The sequence below is a fragment of the Nycticebus coucang genome, chromosome 3 (assembly GCF_027406575.1).
Source record: "Nycticebus coucang isolate mNycCou1 chromosome 3, mNycCou1.pri, whole genome shotgun sequence".
NCBI classification, from domain to species: domain Eukaryota; kingdom Metazoa; phylum Chordata; class Mammalia; order Primates; family Lorisidae; genus Nycticebus; species Nycticebus coucang.
Window position 1 is genome coordinate 521,293 of NC_069782.1, and position 19,214 is coordinate 540,506.

Sequence of the window (19,214 nt, forward strand, 5' to 3'; positions counted from 1 at the left end):
ACAGTGGCTCCACTTGCCTTCTGAGACCCAACCTCTTTCCTTCTCTCAGTGGTGAGGAAGGCAGGCAGGGGTGGGAGGCAGCTGGGTATCCCTGGAAACAAAAACCTGCCTTTCCCCAGGGGTTGGGAAGGTGGGGGAAGTAGCTTTTCCTTTCTTCCTTCCTGGTTAAAGTGAAAGTGGCCATTTCAACCCCAGGGGTTCACCTGCTGAACTCTCCTATTGCCCACTGCAGCTCACATGGGGGTAAAGGGTTCAGGCCATGCCAGGGATCAGGCAGCATGTCCTCAGGGGTCAGGAACAGTCTGTACCCTCCTTGCCCTGGGTCTTGGGACAGCAGTGGAAACTATCTGGGAGTTGGACCTCCAAATGGGGGATGGGAGTAGAACTGGGACATAGCTCTGCTTTGGGAAGCTGGGCTGACATGGCACCCTGATCCCTGATAGACCCCTGGAGATAACGGGGACAGCTATGGGGCTTCCTAGAAGAGGTGGGTAGAGAACCACAGGCAGCCCAGGGGAGGAAGGGTACAGGATACTGGCGGTTGTGGTATGAGTGGTTCGCTGGTCACCAGCTGGTGAGTGCTAAAGCTTTGGCAGCTTGAGCTGCTGATTCATGTTGGACAGGCAAGGAACAGAGGGCGGGGCAGGGCCCCAGGGATCCAGTTACACACCAGCCTAGTGGGCTCCTAAGGTGGACCCCATATTCCCTCTTCAGGCCTGTGTCACTGGGCTGGGAAAGGGTGTGAGCTCTGCCTTAGGAGTATCTGGGCCAGGTTGGGACCCGGCCCATGAGAAGATGGCTACTCAGAGGGGTCAGGCTGAGGGCCCAAGCAGGTCCCACCCCTTCAACCCTGGAGGTAGGCACAACTTCCTGGAGAAAATGCAGCAATGCAGTGAGACTCAATGTGGGCTTTTTCTCTTTTTTTCTTTCTTTCTTTTTTTTTTTTTTGAGATAGAGTCTCTGTGTCATCTGGGCTAGAATGCAGTGGCATCATCATAGCTCACTGCAACCTCAAACTCCTGCGCTCCAGCAATCCTCTCACCTCAGCCTCCCAAGTAGCTGGGACTACAGGTGTGTGCCAGCATGCCTGGCTGGTTTTTTTTTTTTTCTTTTTCTTTCTTTCCCTTCCTCCTTCCCTCCCTTCCTTTCTTCCTTTCTTTGAGACAGAATCTCAAGCTGTTGCCTTGGGTAGAGCACAGATTCTCTTGCCTCAGCCTCCCAAGTAGCTGGGACTACAGGCGCCCACCACAACACCCACCTATTTTTTGGTTGTAGTTGTCATTGTTTTTTTTTTTTTTTGTAGAGACAGAGTCTCACTTTATGGCCCTCGGTAGAGTGCCGTGGCCTCAGCTCACAGCAACCTCCAACTCCTGGGCTTAAGCGATTCTCTTGCCTCAGCCTTCCGAGTAGCTGGGTCTACAGGCGCCCGCCACAACGCCCGGCTATTTTTTGGTTGCAGTTTGGCCGGGGCCGGGTTTGAACCCGCCACCCTCGGTATATGGGGCCGGCGCCTTACTGACTGAGCCACAGGCGCCGCCCATGTAGTTGTCATTGTTGTTTGGCAGACCCCAACTGGATTGGAACCTGCCGGCTCTGGTGTATGTGGCTTGAGCTATAGGTGCTGAGCCCTGGCTTTTTCAATTTTGGTAGAGATGGGGTCTCACTGTTGCTCAGGCTGGTCCTGAACTCCTGACCTCAAAAAGTGACTTCAAGAACTCCTGACCTCAAGTGATCTTACTGCCCCAGACTCAGAATGCTGGGCTTTGAAGGACAAGCAGGGGTGGGAGAGGCAGACACCAGCTCTTGCCAACGCTTAGAGAAGGCACCCCTCATGCCAGGGCAGAAAAGGAGGAGTTGGGTGTACAAAAAGGAAGAACCATAGGACTGAAGGCCTGGGATAGAGGAATGGAGTTTGGGGATGCAGCATTGAGAAGTCTGGGATACAGAACTAGTCCCCTTCCATGTGGAAAGAGAGGCTAGGCAGGTGCTGGGGGACCTCACATTTGGAAATGCCAGGATCAGCCCCAGGGTGGGGCATCAGGGAAATGAGGTGGGAGTGGACCCTGGGAACCCAGGGGCCTCAGGGATGGTGTGGGAGGTAGTATTGCGGTTGGCGGTCAGTGCCCAGGGCTGGGGATGGGCTCAGCGCCCAGCGGTGGTGGGTAGTAAGGAGCAGCCCCAGCTAAGACCCCTCCACCCCCACCCGCTGTCGGGAAGTTCAGCCAGAGGGCAGAGTGCTTGGGGTGGCGCTGCCCTCCCTCTCCCTTTACCCGCTCCCAGCCCCTGCCCTCCCCCACCCCCCACCAGCGGCCGCGCCTCGGGTTTCCGGAGGGGCCGGAGGGCGGGTGGGGCGTCACGTGCGCGTGCCCCGGGGGCCGGTTGGTCCGTGGTGGGGAGGGGCCGTGCGCTGCCCTAGGCGGGGTCGGGGTCTGTATGGGGTCAGGGTCTGGCCAGGGTCAGCTCCTCGGAGAGACAGGAGAGCGCGGGAGCGCCCCAGTGGCCAGGGCGCGCGCAGAGGGAGCCCCGCTAATCCCGGGTCTTCGGTCCTCTGGGCGCGGCGCTTACGGGATCCGCGGCGGGGGCGGCGCCCAGGCCCGCCATGAGCTCCCCGCCGCCTGCGCGCAGTGGCTTTTACCGCCAGGAGGTGACCAAGACCAGCTGGGAGGTGCGCACTGTGTACAAGGACCTGCAGCCCGTGGGCTCGGGCGCCTACGGCGCGGTGTGGTGAGCACGGCCCGGTCGGTGGCTTGCCGGGAGTGTCGTGGGTTAGGGGGCGTCCCGACCTTGCCACCTTCCCACTAAGCGGTCTATCCCGCAGCTCGGCAGTGGACAGCCGAACGGGAGCCAAGGTGGCCATCAAGAAGCTGTACCGGCCCTTCCAGTCCGAGCTGTTCGCCAAGCGCGCTTACCGTGAGCTGCGCCTCCTCAAGCACATGCGCCATGAGAACGTGAGTTGCTGGGCGTAGGCCCCAGGAAGACCAGCCACTTTCTAGGGGACACGACTTCCTCCAGGCCCCACCTCTATGCCGGTTCCAGGGGAGGACTCAGGCCCTTGACTTCTTCAAAGGCCATGTCTGGCTCCTCAGCCCAGTTCCTGAGCAGGGGCCAAGACCGCCTCTTGGCCCAGCACGGTAGTGAGAGGAAATGCTGCACGTGGCAGGAATTCTCCTGTTCTGAACTCACCTTGCTCTGGTCCACCTCCAGATGCTTACAGCCCAGGCAGGGCAGGATGTTGGACCTGGGCCCCAATCCCACCATCTGGGAGAGCTCTGGTGAAAAGTTTAGGAGGTGGTGTTCCAAGAGCACAGGGCACAGTTGCCCTAGCACAGACATCTTCACATTTGTGTGGGGTGTATCTGAGCCTCCATCTGGGAAAGGCCTGTCCATGGGACACTACATGTAGCTGCCCCTGGACCTCTCCCACGGTCGCTGCTTGTTGCTAAGAGCCTTTTCTTGGCCAGGGGAGCTCCTCTTTCTTTTATTTATTTATTTTTTTTCTTTTTCTTTCTTTTTTTTTTTTTTTTTTTTAGAGACAGAGTCTCACTTTATTCTTTTTTTTGTGTGTGTGTGTGTGTGATTTTTGGCCGGGGCTGGGTTTGAACCCACCACCTCCAGCATATGGGACCGGCGCCCTACTCCTTGAGCCACAGGCACCGCCCAGAGTCTCACTTTATGGCCCTCGGTAGTGTGCCATGGCCTCACACAGCTCACAGCAAACTCCAACTCCTGGGCTTAAGCGATTCTCTTGCCTCAGCCTCCCGAGTAGCTGGGACTACAGGCGCCTGCCACAATGCCCGGCTATTTTTTGGTTGCAGTTTGGCTGGGGCCGGGTTTGAACCCACCACCCTTGGTATATGGGGCCGGCGCCTTACCGACTGAGCCATAGGCGCCGCCCTCTTTTATTTATTTTTTTAGAGACAGAGTCTCACTCCGTTGCCCTCAGTAGAGTGCCATGGCGTAAGAGCAACTCCAGCTCTTGGGCTTAGGCGATTCTCTTGCCTCAGCCTCCTGAGTAGCTGGGACCACAGGTGCCTGCCACAACGCCCAGCCATTTTTTGTTGCAGTTTGGCCTGGGCTGGGTTCCAACCTGCCACCCTCAGTATATGGGGCCGGTGCCCTACTCACTGAGCCACAGGCACTGCCCGAGCTCCTCTTTCTCAACCCAGTTTTTTCTGGTCTGTCTCCCACCCATGTCACTTCTGCCCCAGCTGTAGTCTGGGCACTGAGACCCCTGCCCCTGACGGTTGCACACTCCTGGGTTATTGGCACCACCAGCCCCTGGTGAGAATGAGTCCCTGTGTCCACCAGCAAACTATGCCTGTGACTCCTGGCCACTGCCACTCTCTCATGTCCGCCCCAGCCCCAGAGCTAACCCCCCTTTCCTTGTGAAATCCACTTGTGGTGGGTACTAACCTTGCCCCCACATGACCATGTCCTCTGAGTGCACCTGCCCCCTGGTGTCATCCAGCTCCTTCTCCCAATCCTGCATACCCACTTGACCTGCCTGGCCATCACCTTTGTCCAGCCAAGGGCTCACTGCCCACCTTTGGCCCACCCTGCTGTGCCAGTATGTCCGGCTATCCCCACTGGTCTCCTGGCCATGGCTGGTACACTCTGCACATTGTGGCACCATTTTCTCTTGAGGAGCCTGAGGCTCTTGCTTGTCTTGCTGGTTGGAGGAAGGAGAAGCTGCCACAGGCCTAGTCCTGCTGCTCCAGGCCCTCTCCCTCCTCTTAAGCCCTGGACCACTCCTCTGGGCATTGATGCACACTGCAGAGCCAGAGGGCATTTGTCTGGTGGACCCCTAACCCTTCATAGCCCTGATCTGTATCCTTTTCTCCCCAAATGCTCTCCTGAGGACCCTGTGGCTTTCGGCTGTCACCTCATCTTATATCTGTAGCACCTGCCCCAGGCCCCTTTCTGGATGATGCCCCTTCACTTTGCTTCTCCTCCTTACCCACTCTCCTGCCACAACTCTGGGCCTAGAGGCTACAGTGGTCATCCAGCTGTTCTTCCACCCGGTGTCCATTCTTGCTTCTTGGTCTGTCTCAACGCTGAGGCAGATGGGTACATCTAACATCCAGCCATGTTTAAACTTTTCCCTATCGGCTTTCAGGATTGAAGCTAGACCTTCACCTGGTGTGGAAGTCATGCCTGGCTCTCTCTGGGCTCTCAGCTCCTCCCTGGCCTGGGCCTTGGCCACCTGGCCTCCCTCCCCAAGTTCCTCAAGCTATGGAAGTGCTCTTCTTCCTGCTTTGCCACTGTACTATGCCCTCTGTCAGGTGTTCCCCCATTGGGATGTCCACCTGCCTCTTGGCTGCTCTACTATGCAGAACTCTTCCACGAGGTTTCCCTGGGACCTGGAGGCCCTGTCCCCTACTCCTCCCAAGTGCTGGGTAGCAGCTGGCACATTGCCTGTCTTGCTATCCATCTCCATCTCCCTGAGCCAGGGCCTCTGTGGGGACCGGGTGGTCATGGTGCTGCCTGGCCCTGGGAAGAACCTGCTAGTTGGGCGGTGCCTGTGGCTCAAAGAAGTAGGGCGCTGGCCCCATATGCCGGAGGTAGGGGGTTCAAACCCAGCCCTGGCCAAAAACTGCAAAAAAAAAAAAAAAGAACCTGCTAGTTGTTGGCTCTCCTTACTCTGGGTCTGGGTCTGCTTGGTTGGAAAGAGGAAAAAGGAAGGAAAGGCCAAAGGGCTGGAGCCCTTTGGTGGCTCAGAGCCAGCCCAAACTTGGGGCTGCCCCTCCCCCAGGAGATCCTGGATGTCACCATCCAAAAATAGCCTTTGTCTGTGGATATGTGTGCCAGGGCTGGGCCACACTGCCAGTGGGCTGAGTCAGGCCTTGTGGACAGTGGGTTAACCAGAACAGCTGTGAGGGGGTGGTTCCTGCTTAGAAGGTGGGGCTACCCTTGGGGGTGCCCAAGGCCCTGGATCTTCTGCTGCACCTTCAACCCCATCTGGTGCTCTGGCCTCTCCCCAGGTGATTGGGCTACTGGATGTGTTCACTCCTGATGAGACCGTAGATGACTTCACAGACTTGTGAGTGTCAGCCTAGGCTGCCTGGCCAGGGCGGGAGGGGTGCTGGGCAGCTCCAGGTACTGGCTTCAGGTTCTGGGTTGGCATGTGCTCACCCTCTTGCAGACCAAATAGGGGATGCACACTGCCTACCCCTTGCCCACATGCCTCTGTTACATGCCTGGCACTGGCAGGCCAGTGGCACTGGGGTCTCCTCTCCCCGCTAAAGCCTGGCTCCTGGGCCCTCTCTAGCAGTGAGGTGTGAACCTTGGGCTTGAGCATTTGTTAATGTGCAGGTCCGGTGCTCAGGACCTTGCCCTGAGCGTGTGCCTATAACCAGAGCCACTGACCTTTTTGTTGGTGGTGAGTGGGAAGAAGTGGAGGGAGGACCCACCCTGCCTTTGCCCTGTTGAGCTCGCCTGTGGCCAGCTGCCCCTGGACTCATACCATTGTTGGCCAAGAATCAAGGACCAAGCCTAGGAAGTGTTGGAGAGGGCAACAGGCTCCTTGCTGCCTGGCCAGCAGTGGTCATGGGCCACATTGCCCTCAGTGTCCTGTGGGCGCTAAGTGCCACACCCTTTGGTCCTCTCTCCACCTAACCAGCCCAACCCTCTGATGCTAATGTCTTGCCACTTCCATCCTTGCCCCCAGGTCTTCCTTTTTCTGGCGCTCAGTCCTGAAATGGAAACTGACCACCTCCCTCCCTTGCCTATGAAGATTTGTGCTCCACTGCTCTTAGGATGCAGTCTCAGCCCCTAACCTGGGTCACAGGGCCTTTGAGAGTTGCCACCCCTCCTCAACTTTGGGAGTTTAAAAGTCCCAAATTATTTCAGGCTTAGGGCTCATGCCTGTAATTCCAGCACTTTGGGAGGCTGAGGCAGGAGGATCACATGAGGCCAGGAGTTCAAGACCAGACTGGACAACATAGCAAGACCCCATTTCTGAGAAAAAAAAAAATTAGCCAGGCATGGTGGCACGCATCCAATAGTCTCAGCTACTCAGGAGGCTGAGGAGGAATGATCCCCTGAGACCAGGAGTGAGCTAGGACTGTGCCAATGCCCTCAAGCCCGGGTGACAGAGCAAGACCATGTCTTAAAAACAGACAAAAATCCCCAAAGTACAGTCTGCTCCATACCTGACAGTGTAGCCAGGGTGGGTGGGAAGGAAGTGTGGGTGGTACTGACTGACAGGTAGGGCTGGACTGTGGAAGGAGCCTGGCATTGCACAGGGGTTGGGCCCTTGAGGGGTGGAGCAACTGGACCTGTTGTGCTGGGTGCTGGATAGTGACCTTTCATAAGTGGGTGTTAGCTGGGGCAGTGGGTAGGGTCCTGGACAGGGGCTGGCTCTGACTGCTGACTGAGCCCTGGCCCCACCCAGTTACCTGGTGATGCCGTTCATGGGCACTGACCTGGGCAAACTCATGAAGCATGAGAAGCTGAGTGAGGACCGGATCCAGTTCCTGGTTTACCAGATGCTGAAGGGGCTGAAGGTGGGGCCATGGGGGCCTGTGGGGTGCGGGTAGGCTTTGTGGCTCCAAGGTCCTCAAGGTCCCCAAGCTGACAGCTGCCTACCTCTCTCCCCCACAGTATATCCATGCTGCTGGCATCATCCACAGGGTGAGTTCTGGCAGGAGGTACACATTGGCCCCCTCTGTGTGGGCATGGGAGGGGTCCAGACCCCCAGCATCTGCCTCTCCCTGCCCCAGTAGGGCCTCTGTTGGAAGCCTGCTCTGGGGGCCTAGGCACCTCTGCGAGGAGGGGGCAGGCCGAGCCTGGTGGCCCTGTCCTTAGGTGCTGGGGCCAATAACATGCTCCAGTAAGCCATGGACTGTGGCCACCTTTCTTCTGCCCCCAGGACCTGAAGCCTGGCAACCTAGCAGTGAATGAGGACTGTGAACTTAAGGTAGGTGTTGCCCTGCAGGGCGCCAGGGCTCCCCCTGACCTGCCCACCTGACCTCCTGTCCTAAGGACCAGGCAAGACACCCAGACCCCAGGATTTGGGCAGTGGCCAAGCAGCTGATGGGCATCTGGACTTTGGGGAGCCCCTTAGTGGGTGGTGTGTCAGGTATCCCCCATACCTGCTTCACAGAGGGGGTGGGGTATCCCTGGTCCCCCATGCTTGACCCAAGGAGAGCTTCCCAAAGTTGAGGAGGGGTGGCAGAGTAGGGATGGAGACCCATGGGGCACCTACTCCTGAGGTTGGTTGGGTCCTGGCCGTGGGGAAGAACCCAGAAGGGAACTTGGGGTCTGAGGCTGTGGCCTCAAGCCCTGGAAGGTTGGCAGGCAGGAAGCCCAAGTGTGGAGGCTTCAATAATAGCCACCTTGGGGTCAGCTGGCCTGTCCACACCTCAGGGGTCCCCTTATCCCTGCTTCTCTGATTCTTCCCACAGATCCTGGATTTTGGCCTGGCCAGGCAGGCAGACAGTGAGATGACTGGATATGTAGTGACACGGTGGTACCGGGCACCCGAGGTCATCTTGAACTGGATGCGCTACACACAGACTGGTGAGCAGCGTCCTGTGACATGGGGTGCGTGGCACCCCCAGGGTGACTGCTGATCTTGGGTAGAAGCTGGGCAGGGGCGTGGGCAGGCCAAACCTGAGCAGGCCATGTCACCACCCACGAGTGCTGACCAGGGCTTCTGTCTCAGTGGACATCTGGTCTGTTGGCTGCATTATGGCAGAGATGATCACAGGGAAGACGCTTTTCAAGGGCAACGACCGTATCCTTCAGCTGTGGGTCTGCGTGGGGCATGGGGGCCCTGGGTCAGTGGGGTAGGGGCTGCTCTGCGGCCCCCAGTTGTGCTCCTGACCTTGCTGCAGACCTGGATCAGCTCAAGGAGATCATGAAGGTGACAGGCACACCGCCGCCTGAGTTTGTCCAGAGACTACGGAGCGCGGATGTCAGTGGAGGACTGGGGGGGCTGGGGCTATCCCCTGCGGCTGGCCCCTCAACCTCTCCCCACGCAGGCCAAGAACTACATGAAGGGCCTCCCGGAGCTGGAGAAGAAGGACTTTGCCTCCATCCTGACCAACGCCAGCCCCATGGGTAGGGCAAGGTGGGGCAGGAGTTGTAGGGTGTGAGTGTGAGGCCTCCCACAGCCTGGCTTAACGCATCCCCCACCCCAGCTGTGAACCTCCTGGAGAAGATGCTTGTGCTGGATGCAGAGCAGCGGGTGACGGCAGCTGAGGCACTGGCCCACCCCTACTTCGAGTCCCTCCACGACTCAGAAGACGCGCCTGAAGCCCAGAAATACGATGACTCTTTTGACGATATGGACTGCACGCTGGATGAGTGGAAGCGTGAGTGGGGGGCTCTGGGCATTGCCTATGCCAATGTTACCTGTTCCTGCAGCAGCTGAGCTCAGTCCTGGGCCTCTAGGATGCAGGTCAGGAGGTCAGAGAACAGTATAAGGTCATGCCTGGCTGACATGGCCTCTGGCTGGAGCTGAGGGATGAAGTGAGGTTGTCCCCAGATCTGCTACCCTGCTTGTGTTGCCTTGCCTCACCCATGTCCATGCTAAAGATCCAGGCCATGCTGGTGCCCTTTTCCCATGCACCTGTTCTCAAGGACATCCACTGGGTCCACCTCTCTGCTCATACCTGCTATCTGTCCTTGCCTTTCCTTGCCCCATTGTAGGACCTTTCCCATCTGGAAGACTGCATATCCTTGGTGTCCTGCCCGTGGCTGTGGTCTGCCCTGCTGCCTCAGGGCCTCCCTCCCTGTATAACCTGTCTGAACAGCCCAATGCCCTGTAACTGCCCTCTGCCTCCAGTCCTGGTGTGGCCATCCCTTCCACAGAGGCTGTCTTTGAGTACCCACATGTCTTTGGACTGCACTTGGGGAGGCCCCATGCTGGAGGTAGCTTCGGCTCTACTCTGCAGTGGCCATAAGGGCTAGGCTGGTCCTCTCCTTGGCTTCATGGCCAGCCTGGGGGGCACATTACCCCAGCCCATCCTGGCTCTGGACTAGATGGGCTGAGGTTCTCAAACCCTGTTCCTTAGGGCCACAGGGCTCCTGGTGCCTCCCAGAGGGGTTCCACCCTTATCTGTGCTGTGTTGTGTGGTTGGGTTTGTTTGATGAAAGGATTCTGGTGCTAAAAAAGATAACTCAAGGGCAGCGCCTGTGGCTCAGTCCATAGGGCGCCAGCCCCATATACGGAGGGTGGTGGGTTCAAACCCGTCCCCGGCCAAACTGCAACCAAAAAAAAAATAGCCGGGCGTTGTGGCGGGCGCCTGTAGTCCCAGCTACTCGGGAGGCTGAGGCAAGAGAATCGCTTAAGCCCAGGAGTTGGAGGTTGCTGTGAGCTGTGTGAGGCCACGGCACTCTACCGAGGGCCATAAAGTGAGACTGTCTCTACAAAAAAAAAAAAAAAAAGATAACTCAAAAACCATGGGTCATAGGATCCTCTCTATGGTCCCCACCCATACAAACTGTGGCTGGGTGATTTTGCTTTCACAGCAGCCTGTGGTGCACATGTGGTCTGTTTTTGGCCGAGAGTCCCTGGTTAGGAATGTTCTCCCTCCTGCTTCCCTGGGAAAATCCAGATATGCAGCAATGGCCTCTGCATACAAACCTTCCCTCTGGACTGCCTGGGTCAGGGCAAGAGGAGTCTCACTGTGACATCACCCTCTCTGATTCACCCCCCAGGTGTCACGTACAAAGAGGTGCTCAGCTTCAAGCCTCCTAGGCAGTTGGGGGCCAGGGTCTCCAAAGAGACAGCTCTGTGAAGATCTCTGAGCTCCAGGGTGGTGGTAGGAGCCTCTCACCTTGGCCTGCTCCCTGGGAGGGGGATCCTGGTGACTGCCTTGAGCCTACTGGAGGCTGGCATCCCAAAGTGTCTACTTGGAGCAGACCTCTCTTCCTCCAAGCCTATTTCTGTGCTGTCTGGCACCACCTCAGCACCTTCAGGACCTCTTCCTGACTTGGGGATCATCTCTGAGCCCTGGAGCCTTGGCCTCCTCTGCCAGGGTGCAACCAGAAACTTCAGAGCCAGCAGAGCACCGATTCAAGTCCTGGTCTCTGAGCCCTGCTGGGCCCCAGCTCAGGAATGTCATTTGGGGCTCTCCTTTACCCCCAGCCTAGAATGTAAATCAGCCTGTGGTTCATCCATGTGGCTGGAAGGGAATAAACTCTTTGTAAATCACCCACTCTGGCTGTGTGTCCTACATAGAGACAGGAGGCTGGCCTGAGAGTGCAGGCCCTCTGAGCAGGGGGAACTCCCAAAGATCTTGCCAGTCCCAGGGGTGGTGCTTACCTTGCCAGTCCTATGCTAATAAACCGTGTGCACCTGTGCTCCGCCCCTCCCCTCACGTGGAATGACCTTCCTCTGACAGCACAGAGTGCAGGCTACAGTGAGTGGACCCTGGGGCCAGGACCAGTGGCAGAGCCTGGGGGAGAGAGTGTTAGGGTCCAGCCTGGAACTCCAGCCCAACTGTCTGAGCTCCCTGCATTCTTTTCTTTCTTTCTTTTTTTTTTAGACAGAGCCTCACTTGTCTCCCTCAGTAGAGTACCCTGGCATCACAACTTACAGGAATCTCAAACTGTTGGGCTCAAGTGATTCTCTTGCCTCAGCCTCCCAAGTAGCTGGGACTATAGGTACCCTCCACAACACCTGGCTATTTTTTAGAGATGGGGTTTTGTTTTCGCTTAGACTGGTCTCAAACTCATGAGCTCGAGCAATACAGAGTGCTAAGATTACAGGTGTGAGCCATGGTGCCTGGACCCAGTTCCCTGCATTCTTGCAGGAGCTTCCTGAGGGAGGTGGGGGACAAGCCGCTGGGCACCTCCAGACTCCTCTGGTCCTGTGGCTTTGTTGCTCCCCTGGGGAGACCCAGTGGCCTATGCTGCCCTCTGCAGGCCTCAGCGTGGCGGTACTTTCAGGCCATGCGTGGGCTCCTGCCACCCTTTCTCCTATCCGCCTCCCTCCGGCAGGTATACCCAGAGCAGGCCGGGCTGGGGGCACAGAGACTATAGGGGGATGAGGGGGCAGGCCCAGGGCCCCTCCTCCAGCCAGGAGTTTGGATGGACATGTGCACAGTTGCCCTAGTCAAATTTGGTTAGATGAGTTGCCACAACGAACACTGCCTTCTCTGCTCAAGGCCACTCTAGCTCCTCTCTATGGACTCCTGCCCAGCCCCTCTGTAGCACCCTGGAGACCATCCAGGGCTGCTGGGTCCCAGGCGAGGCTGCAGGTTTCCTTCTCTCTTGGGCGTCATGCCCAGTGGCTGTGCCCTTCCCTCCCTCAGGCCTCCTGCCCTGCCTCTCCCAACACTGAGCTGCCTCCTGTACAGCATCTTTGCCTCTGCCTGGGCCCTCTGACACTCTGCCTCCCTGACAGGAGTCTCCCTGTCCCTCTATCAGAAACTTGGGGGCTAAGCCACAACCACAGCCCAGCACCACCAGCCACCCTGCTAGAGGTCACTGGCCCTCTGGCCCTCAGCCTCCCTCATCCTTCAATGGCTCCTCCCCAGTCTTGGTGGTGAGCCCTGGCCACATTGAATGCCTGGTGCTGTTGGCAGGGCTGAACCAAGCCTGCCTGGTAAAGGTGGGCTTGAGGGAAGTTTGGAACAGCAGGGAGTATGGACAGCTGGGACCACAGGCCCTCAGGAGGGGCTGCAGGGACAGCCCCAGAGGGCCTGGGCATGCCACACTCCTCCCTCACCCCTGCCCCCACTGCCTACAGTCTCTACAGCTGCTATGGGGGCGGGGAGTGCCCTGGCTCAGGGTGGAGGCAGTGGGTGCAGAGGGAGGGTGGTGGCGGCCTCCTTTGGCCAGTCACAATCCTGCTTTGGGGAGGGGATCACTGTAGCTGGGGGCGGAGCAGGGCCACATGTGAGTTGCAGGAAGCCGGAAGTGCAGCCTGGAGCCAGCCTGGTCCTCTGCAGTATCTGTGCATTGGGGACTCCTGAGCTGCCTGGGTTCCAGGTGTCCTTCCCAGGCTCTGTTCCAGGCAGGACCCAGGCTGCACCATGGAACAGGATGTAGTTTCACAGCAGGAGTTTGACAGCTGTCCTAGAGCAGCCCAAAGTGACCCTGGCCCAGCCATGTGGACTGCACTCGTGTACCATGAGGACATGATGGGACATGAGCTGCTCTGGGACGAGTAAGTGTGACTTGGCCAAGGGGGAATGGGGATGGGGTGCTGGACACTGAACTCCCTGTCTGCCCCAGCACTGAGTGCAAGATAGAGGGTCCCCAACGCCTGTCTGCAGCCCTGGACCGCCTGCAGCAGTGTGGCCTGGAGCAGAGGTGCCTGCAGCTGTCAGCCCGAGAGGCCTCAGTGGCAGAACTGGGGCTGGTGCACAGGTCAGGCAGGGTGGGAACCTGGGCCTTCCTCAACCCACTAGTGCTCGGTTCACCACTGGGAGGATGGGTGGGAGGGTGGCAAATTATTCAAAGGCCCGAAGAAGCAATGGAGAGGGCACTGCCAACCCCAAACCCAGCCCCTCCCTGCTTGTGGTGACCCTGCTTTCCTGCCTATCTGCAGTCCGGAGTACATAGCCCTGGTTCACGGGACCCAGGTCCTGGGCAAGGGGGAGCTCCAGGTGCTGTCTGGACAGTATGATGCTGTGTACTTCCACCCGGTGCGTACCCTCTGCACACACTCACTACCCAGGGACATAGCCACACACCAGTGTGCTGCCAACTGTGGCTGCCACCCCTGCCAACGTCCACTTGCTCATGCATGTGACAGCACCCTGTGCCCCTACCAGTTCCAGGGACTGGCCTGGCCTATTCTGCCCAGCGATTGGTGCCCTAAAACCTGGCATGGGGGCTCATCCGCACCCTCATCTCCACAGAGTACTTTTCACTGTGCCCGGCTGGCTGTGGGGGCTGCGTTGCAGCTGGTGGATGCCGTGCTCACAGGAGATGTGCACAATGGGATGGCCCTGGTGAGGTAAGAGCTGCTCTCTCACATGGCTGCCTCCTCGTGGCTATCCCCAGGAAGGGACAGGATGACCCTGATGTGTGTGATGCTCCATTCTCACCTGCAGACCCCCTGGACATCACAGCCAGAGGGCAGCTGCCAATGGGTTCTGTGTGTTCAACAATGTAGCTATAGCAGCTGAACATGCCAAGCAGAAATATGGGCTATGCAGGTGTGTGCTGGGCTGACTCTAGGGGGTGGGACCAGGCCAGACAGGAAAGGGTGGAGGGGGCTAAGAGCCCACTCAGCCTCTTCCCATTCCTGGCTGGAGGTGAGAGGTTCCCTAGTGACCTCCAGCACTGTCTGTCCCTAGGATCCTCATTGTTGACTGGGACATCCATCATGGCCAGGGCATCCAGTACATCTTTGAGGATGACCCCAGGTGAGCTGGGGGGTACACCTTTGGGGTGCAGGGTCTGACCTTGGAAAACCAAGGGGACAGATACAGCTGTGCACTCAGGGCTTGAGGTTCTGCAAGGAGCCACGGAGCTGATGAGTCTCCTGACCTCTGACCCTGTCCCCGGCTGGTTGTCTGTAGTGTCCTTTACTTCTCCTGGCACCGATACGAGCACGGCCGCTTCTGGCCCTTCCTGCGAGAGTCAAATGCAGACGCTGTTGGGCGGGGCCAGGGCCGTGGCTTCACTGTTAACCTGCCCTGGAACCAGGTGCCCTCGCTGAACCGCCGATCCCCCACCCTATAGTTCTGGGCCTCCAGGGTGTAGCCTGGGCTATCCTGACAGGGTTGCCATTGGCAGAGCTGATCCACTGACCCACCTCCCTCCCAATCTGCAAGGTCGGGATGGGAAATGCTGAATACATGGCTGCCTTCTTGCATCTGCTGCTGCCACTGGCCTTTGAGGTGACTGCACAGAGGGTGGGGACCCCAAGGCAGGTGGGTGGGGCATGGAGGCAGGGGTGAGATGTTGGGGCTTCCCTGCACCTCCTTCTTCCCCTCTATACCTTGTTGTGGCCTATAGTTTGACCCTGAGCTGGTGTTGGTTTCTGCTGGATTTGACTCAGCCATCGGGGACCCTGAGGTGAGGGCCTGGTCTGGCTTGGCTGGGGAGGGTCTTTAGGGTTCTGGGCCCTACTCCATCACACCCAGCTCTGTTTCCAGGGCCAGATGCAGGCCACACCAGAGTGCTTTGCCCACCTCACACAGTTGCTCCAGGTGCTGGCTGGCGGCCGAGTCTGCGTGGTGCTGGAGGTGACAGGGGAGGACGAAGGGGCCAGAGGCTTGGGGCCAACCCCCTGGGAGGACAGGAGCCCAGCTCCATCATGCCTGGGACAGTGAGCCAGACCGGCCCTCCTGGCCAGGCCTTCCGTAGTGAAACCACTGCCTTCCTCCCAGGGCGGCTACCACCTGGAGTCACTGGCGGAATCGGTGTGCATGACAGTGCAGGCACTGCTGGGAGACCCCGCCCCACCCCTGCTGGGGCCTCTGATGCCATGTCAGAGGTACGAACGGAGGGGGCAGACCAGGCTGGAGTGACCGGTGACCGGGCCAGGCCTCGCCTCACCACTCCCACTTCACTTCACAGTGCCCTGGAATCCATTCAGAGTGTTCGGGCAGTCCAGGCCCCTCACTGGCTGAGCCTCCAGCAGCAAGGTTGGTGTGGCCTGGACCTGGGCTGGGCATTCCACCTTCTGGTCCCTTGCAGTGATTGTGACTCTGAAATGTCTGTAGATGTGGACCCTGCACTGAGTCCCAGCACCCATTTCCCAGAGGGGAGGCTCCTGCCTGTGCTGCCTGGGGGTCCTGCATGCAAGGCTGAGGCTTCAGCAGTGCTGAGCTCCCTTCTGGGCCAGCTGTACCTCCACCCCACACCTGCTGTCTGCACTGTGCCAGATGCCACCTTGGTTCTGCTCCATGATGTAATTTATCAGGAGGAGTCAGCACCAAGGGAGGAAGCAGAAACCTGGGCCAGGTGGGCAGGGCTGGCCTGGGGAGAGGGGTGGGGACATGTGCTTGTGATATCTGCACATCTGCCTGTGTGTGCATTTACTTTGTGTCCACATGTCTCTCTGTTGTGTATACCATAGGCCACATGCATCCCTGGCTCAGGATGAAGCCCTCACTGCACTTGCGAAACTCCTGTACCTTTTAGATGGGATTCTGGATGGGCAGGTGGGGGCACTTGGGAGGGGCTGGGGTTGCCGTGGACCCAGGGGTAGAGCCCAGGACTTGACAACATGGTGTGGCCAGTCCAGAGGAAGGCTGGCTGGTGCAGAACCACAGGGAAATGAATTTCACTTTGTGCCAGGAACTATTCCCAGGACAGGGATGGGATTGTCAGTGCCTTGCCTCTTTAACTAAATGTTCTTTTATTTTTTTATTTTTTTGTAGAGACAGAGTCTCACTTTATGGCCCTCGGTAGAGTGCCGTGGCATCACACAGCTCACAGCAACCTCCAACTCCTGGGCTTAAGCGATTCTCTTGCCTCAGCCTCCCAAGTAGGTGGGACCACAGGCGCCCGCCACAACGCCCGGCTATTTTTTGGTTGCAGTTTGGCCGGGGCCGGGTTTGAACCCGCCACCCTCGGTATATGGGGCCGGCGCCCTACCGACTGAGCCATAGGCGCCGCCCTAACTAAATGTTCTTTGGCAGAGAGGTGAAGAGGACAATTTAAAGTGTAGATTTATTGGGCTGAGTGTGGTGGCTCATGCCTGTAATCCTAGCACTCTGGGAGGCCAAGGTGGGTAGATTGCCGAGCTCACCAGTTTGAGACCAGTCTGAGCAAGAGCAAGACCCTGTCTCTACAAATACCTGGGTGTCGTGGTGAGCACCTGACTATGGCAGTCCCAGCTACTTGGGAGGCTGAGGCAAGAGAATCGTTTGAGCCCAAGAGTTTGAGGTTCCTGAGCTATGATGCCAGGGCACTCTACTAAGGGTGACAAAGTGAGACTATGTCTCAAAAAATAAATAAAGTAGATAAATAAATTTATCCTATATGCTGTGCCCCAAAAAGAGTAATGATAATAATAAAAATAATATAGATTTAAGCATCTTTTTTTTTTTTTTGAGACCGAGTCTCACTATGTCACCCTTGGTAGAGTGCCGTAGTGTCACAGCTCACAGCAACCTCAAATTCTTGGGCTTAAGCGATTCTCTTGCCTCAGCCTCCCAAGTAGCTGGGATTACAGGCACCTGTTGGTTGTAGTTGTCTTTGTTGTTTAGCAGGCCCAGGCTGGGTTTGAACCCACCAGCCTTGTATGTGGCTGGCACTATAACCACTGTGCTACCAGTGCTGAGCCATATATTTTTTTTTTTTGTAGTTTTGGCCGGGACCGGGCTTGAAGCCACCACCCCTGGTATATGGAGCCAGCGCCCTACTCCTTGAGCCACAGGCACTGCCCCACTGAGCCAGATTTAAGCATCTTATTTAAGCATCAGATTGTAAGGGAGGGCTCGTAACAGTTACATAGAGGACCAAAAAAAAGGCGTGAATAGACCCATTTCCTTGGTTTGGGGGTGGCTGGTGCCTGGATACCAAGACTGTGGATTCATCCCACAGGTGAGCAGTGGTATTGCAGCCACCCCAGCCTCCACTGCAGTGGCCATCCTGGATGTGGTCATTCAGAGAGGACTGTCCCATGGAGCCCAAAGGTGAGCCTGTCTTGGCTGTCCTGAACCTCTGAGGGTATAGCCTGTGGGTAGTTCCTTTCCTGGCTGGCCACATGGAGCGCGCTCTGGGAATGGAACCTGGGCAGTGTAGATGCAGCCTATCCTGGGACCAATTCTTCCACCAGGCTGTTCTGTGTGACCCTGGGACAGCTGGAGCATCCTCCTGACCTCACCGATGATGGGTATGACTCAGGTCATGCACTTGGGTGGGCATGTGGCAGGGCTCCCAGGGGGCTGGTTGGGTGGGGCACTCTAGTGTACAGAATGCTCAGCTGTGGTTTGGGAGGGGCCCTTAGGGCAAGGCCAGGTGGGTCTTCAGCACAGAGGGTCAGTAGTCTGAGCACCCTCCAGGTCCTCTTGCCTCCCCTCTGCTGCCTGGGTTGGGTGGGGGCAGGGCTTCACACACACTTGTGTCTATGGTGCTTGCTGTCCCTGGAAGGAGGACTCTTTGGCTGAGCATCAGGGGCAAGGAGGCAGCTGCTTCCTCTGCATTCCGTGTCTCCACGCCACTGCCAGGGGTGAGTAGTCATGTTGTGTAGCAGGGCAGATGGGGGGACACCGTCACTGTGTGCAGTTGCTCTCACTGGCATTGTCAAGAGGGTCAGGTCTCTGGCTCGTTTTAGCTCGCTGCTCACTTTCCAGGAGGAGGGGCAGAGCCAGCGGGGCGAGTGTCCCTGTGTGAGGAGCTGTAGCCCTGCTGTCCCTACAGACTAGTGGTGGGTTCCTGAGCTGCATCTTGGGCCTGGTGCTGCCGCTAGCCTATGGCTTCCAGCCTGACCTGGTGCTGGTGGTGCTGGGGCCTGCCCATGGCCTTCAGGGCCCCCAGGCTGCTCTTCTGGCTGCAGTGCTGCGGGTGCCGGCAGGAGGCCGAATCCTGGTCCTGGTGGAGGTGAGTAGCGTGGGGTGGACCTACGGCGGGGCCGGGACCCGCAGTGGGTCCCCCGGACAGTGACCGCTTCTTCCTCCATGGCCCAGGAGTCAGAGCCTCGCCTGGCAGGGATGCTGGCCCCAGTGCTGCGCGGAGAGGCACCTCCCAGCCTGGGTCCTTTCTCGATGGCCTCTCCAGAGGATGTCCAGGCCCTCAGGAGCCTGAGAAGGCAGTTAGAGCCACAGTGGAAGATGCTGCAGGTGGCCGGTGAGGCTGGCTGAGGACGTGGCCTTGCTGGTCTGGAGGGGAGGGGAGAGCCTGGGCCATTCAAGCAGCTGCCCATGGTGCGCCTCTCCTGCCTCCTAGTACCGCTCTCCTCTGGCAACGTGGAATCGACCACAGCGGGAGTGTGCACACCACATAAATAATACCACGATACAACCCCCGAGTCAGCTGTTGCGCTCAACAACACAACGTGCCTTGGCCACGGCGGCCCCGCCCCTTCCCGTCCTACGGAGGCCCACACCGTCCCCGCCTCCGCCCCGCGGTGGTCCCGCCCTCACCCCCTACAGCGCCCCGCTTTGTCCGGCTCCGCGGCGTCCCAGACCGTACAGTCCCGGCTTAGTCACGACCCGCCCTGCGGCGGCCCAGACCCTCCCGGTTCAGTCTCGCCCCACTCTGGGGCGGCTCCGCCCCTTCTCGTGGTAGCCCCGCCCTACATTAGTAAACTTGGAGAAACCAGAGTCTGGCTCCGCCTCCTTTGTAGCCGCCTGGGT

At 58.2% G+C, this 19,214-nt stretch overlaps 2 protein-coding genes across 10 annotated transcripts; both read left to right on the forward strand.

The window, feature by feature from the left end:
* Nucleotides 1-1,640: 1,640 nt before the first annotated feature.
* On the forward strand, nt 1,641-11,165 carry MAPK12 (mitogen-activated protein kinase 12). Of its 2 annotated transcripts, none has more exons than XM_053585471.1 (12): nt 1,641-2,724; nt 2,834-2,948; nt 5,982-6,040; nt 7,394-7,505; nt 7,603-7,632; nt 7,871-7,918; nt 8,406-8,520; nt 8,666-8,737; nt 8,838-8,917; nt 8,985-9,063; nt 9,144-9,317; nt 10,666-11,165. In XM_053585471.1, the coding sequence occupies exons 1-12, from the start codon at nt 2,600-2,602 to the stop codon at nt 10,743-10,745; spliced, it is 1,089 nt and encodes a 362-aa protein (XP_053441446.1). In that variant the 5' UTR covers nt 1,641-2,599; the 3' UTR covers nt 10,746-11,165. The 2 variants fall into 2 exon arrangements, with proteins under 2 accessions (XP_053441446.1, XP_053441444.1); XM_053585469.1 differs by having other exon boundaries at nt 1,646-2,724; nt 2,819-2,948.
* An 876-nt stretch (nt 11,166-12,041) lies between these two features.
* On the forward strand, nt 12,042-19,207 carry HDAC10 (histone deacetylase 10). 8 transcript variants are annotated; one of them, XM_053585484.1, is made up of 21 exons: nt 12,601-13,120; nt 13,230-13,323; nt 13,505-13,601; nt 13,818-13,915; nt 14,013-14,117; nt 14,259-14,327; nt 14,484-14,610; nt 14,739-14,804; nt 14,923-14,982; nt 15,063-15,152; nt 15,297-15,403; nt 15,487-15,554; nt 15,633-15,873; nt 15,989-16,073; nt 17,222-17,257; nt 17,461-17,552; nt 17,696-17,752; nt 18,010-18,088; nt 18,280-18,459; nt 18,546-18,705; nt 18,805-19,207. In XM_053585484.1, exons 1-21 carry the CDS (start codon nt 13,102-13,104, stop codon nt 18,864-18,866), a joined length of 1,992 nt encoding a protein of 663 aa, XP_053441459.1. In that variant the 5' UTR covers nt 12,601-13,101; the 3' UTR covers nt 18,867-19,207. The 8 variants fall into 8 exon arrangements, 7 of the variants coding, with proteins under 7 accessions (XP_053441460.1, XP_053441461.1, XP_053441457.1 ...); XM_053585480.1 differs by having other exon boundaries at nt 12,602-13,120; nt 13,189-13,323; XM_053585482.1 differs by lacking the exon at nt 13,505-13,601 and having other exon boundaries at nt 12,600-13,120.
* The last annotated feature ends 7 nt before the right edge of the window (nt 19,208-19,214 follow it).

Coding starts and splice junctions, on each gene's coding strand:
- MAPK12 (XM_053585469.1), top strand. CDS start 2,600: ATGAGCTCCCCGCCGCCTGCGCGCAGTGGCTTTTACCGCCAGGAGGTG. Junction 2,949..5,981: donor AGCACATGCGCCATGAGAAC/GTGAGTTGCTGG, acceptor GCCTCTCCCCAG/GTGATTGGGCTACTGGATGT. Junction 8,521..8,665: donor GATGCGCTACACACAGACTG/GTGAGCAGCGTC, acceptor CTTCTGTCTCAG/TGGACATCTGGTCTGTTGGC.
- HDAC10 (XM_053585480.1), top strand. CDS start 12,987: ATGGAACAGGATGTAGTTTCACAGCAGGAGTTTGACAGCTGTCCTAGA. Junction 13,916..14,012: donor AATGGGATGGCCCTGGTGAG/GTAAGAGCTGCT, acceptor TCTCACCTGCAG/ACCCCCTGGACATCACAGCC. Junction 14,805..14,922: donor TGCTGCCACTGGCCTTTGAG/GTGACTGCACAG, acceptor TGTGGCCTATAG/TTTGACCCTGAGCTGGTGTT.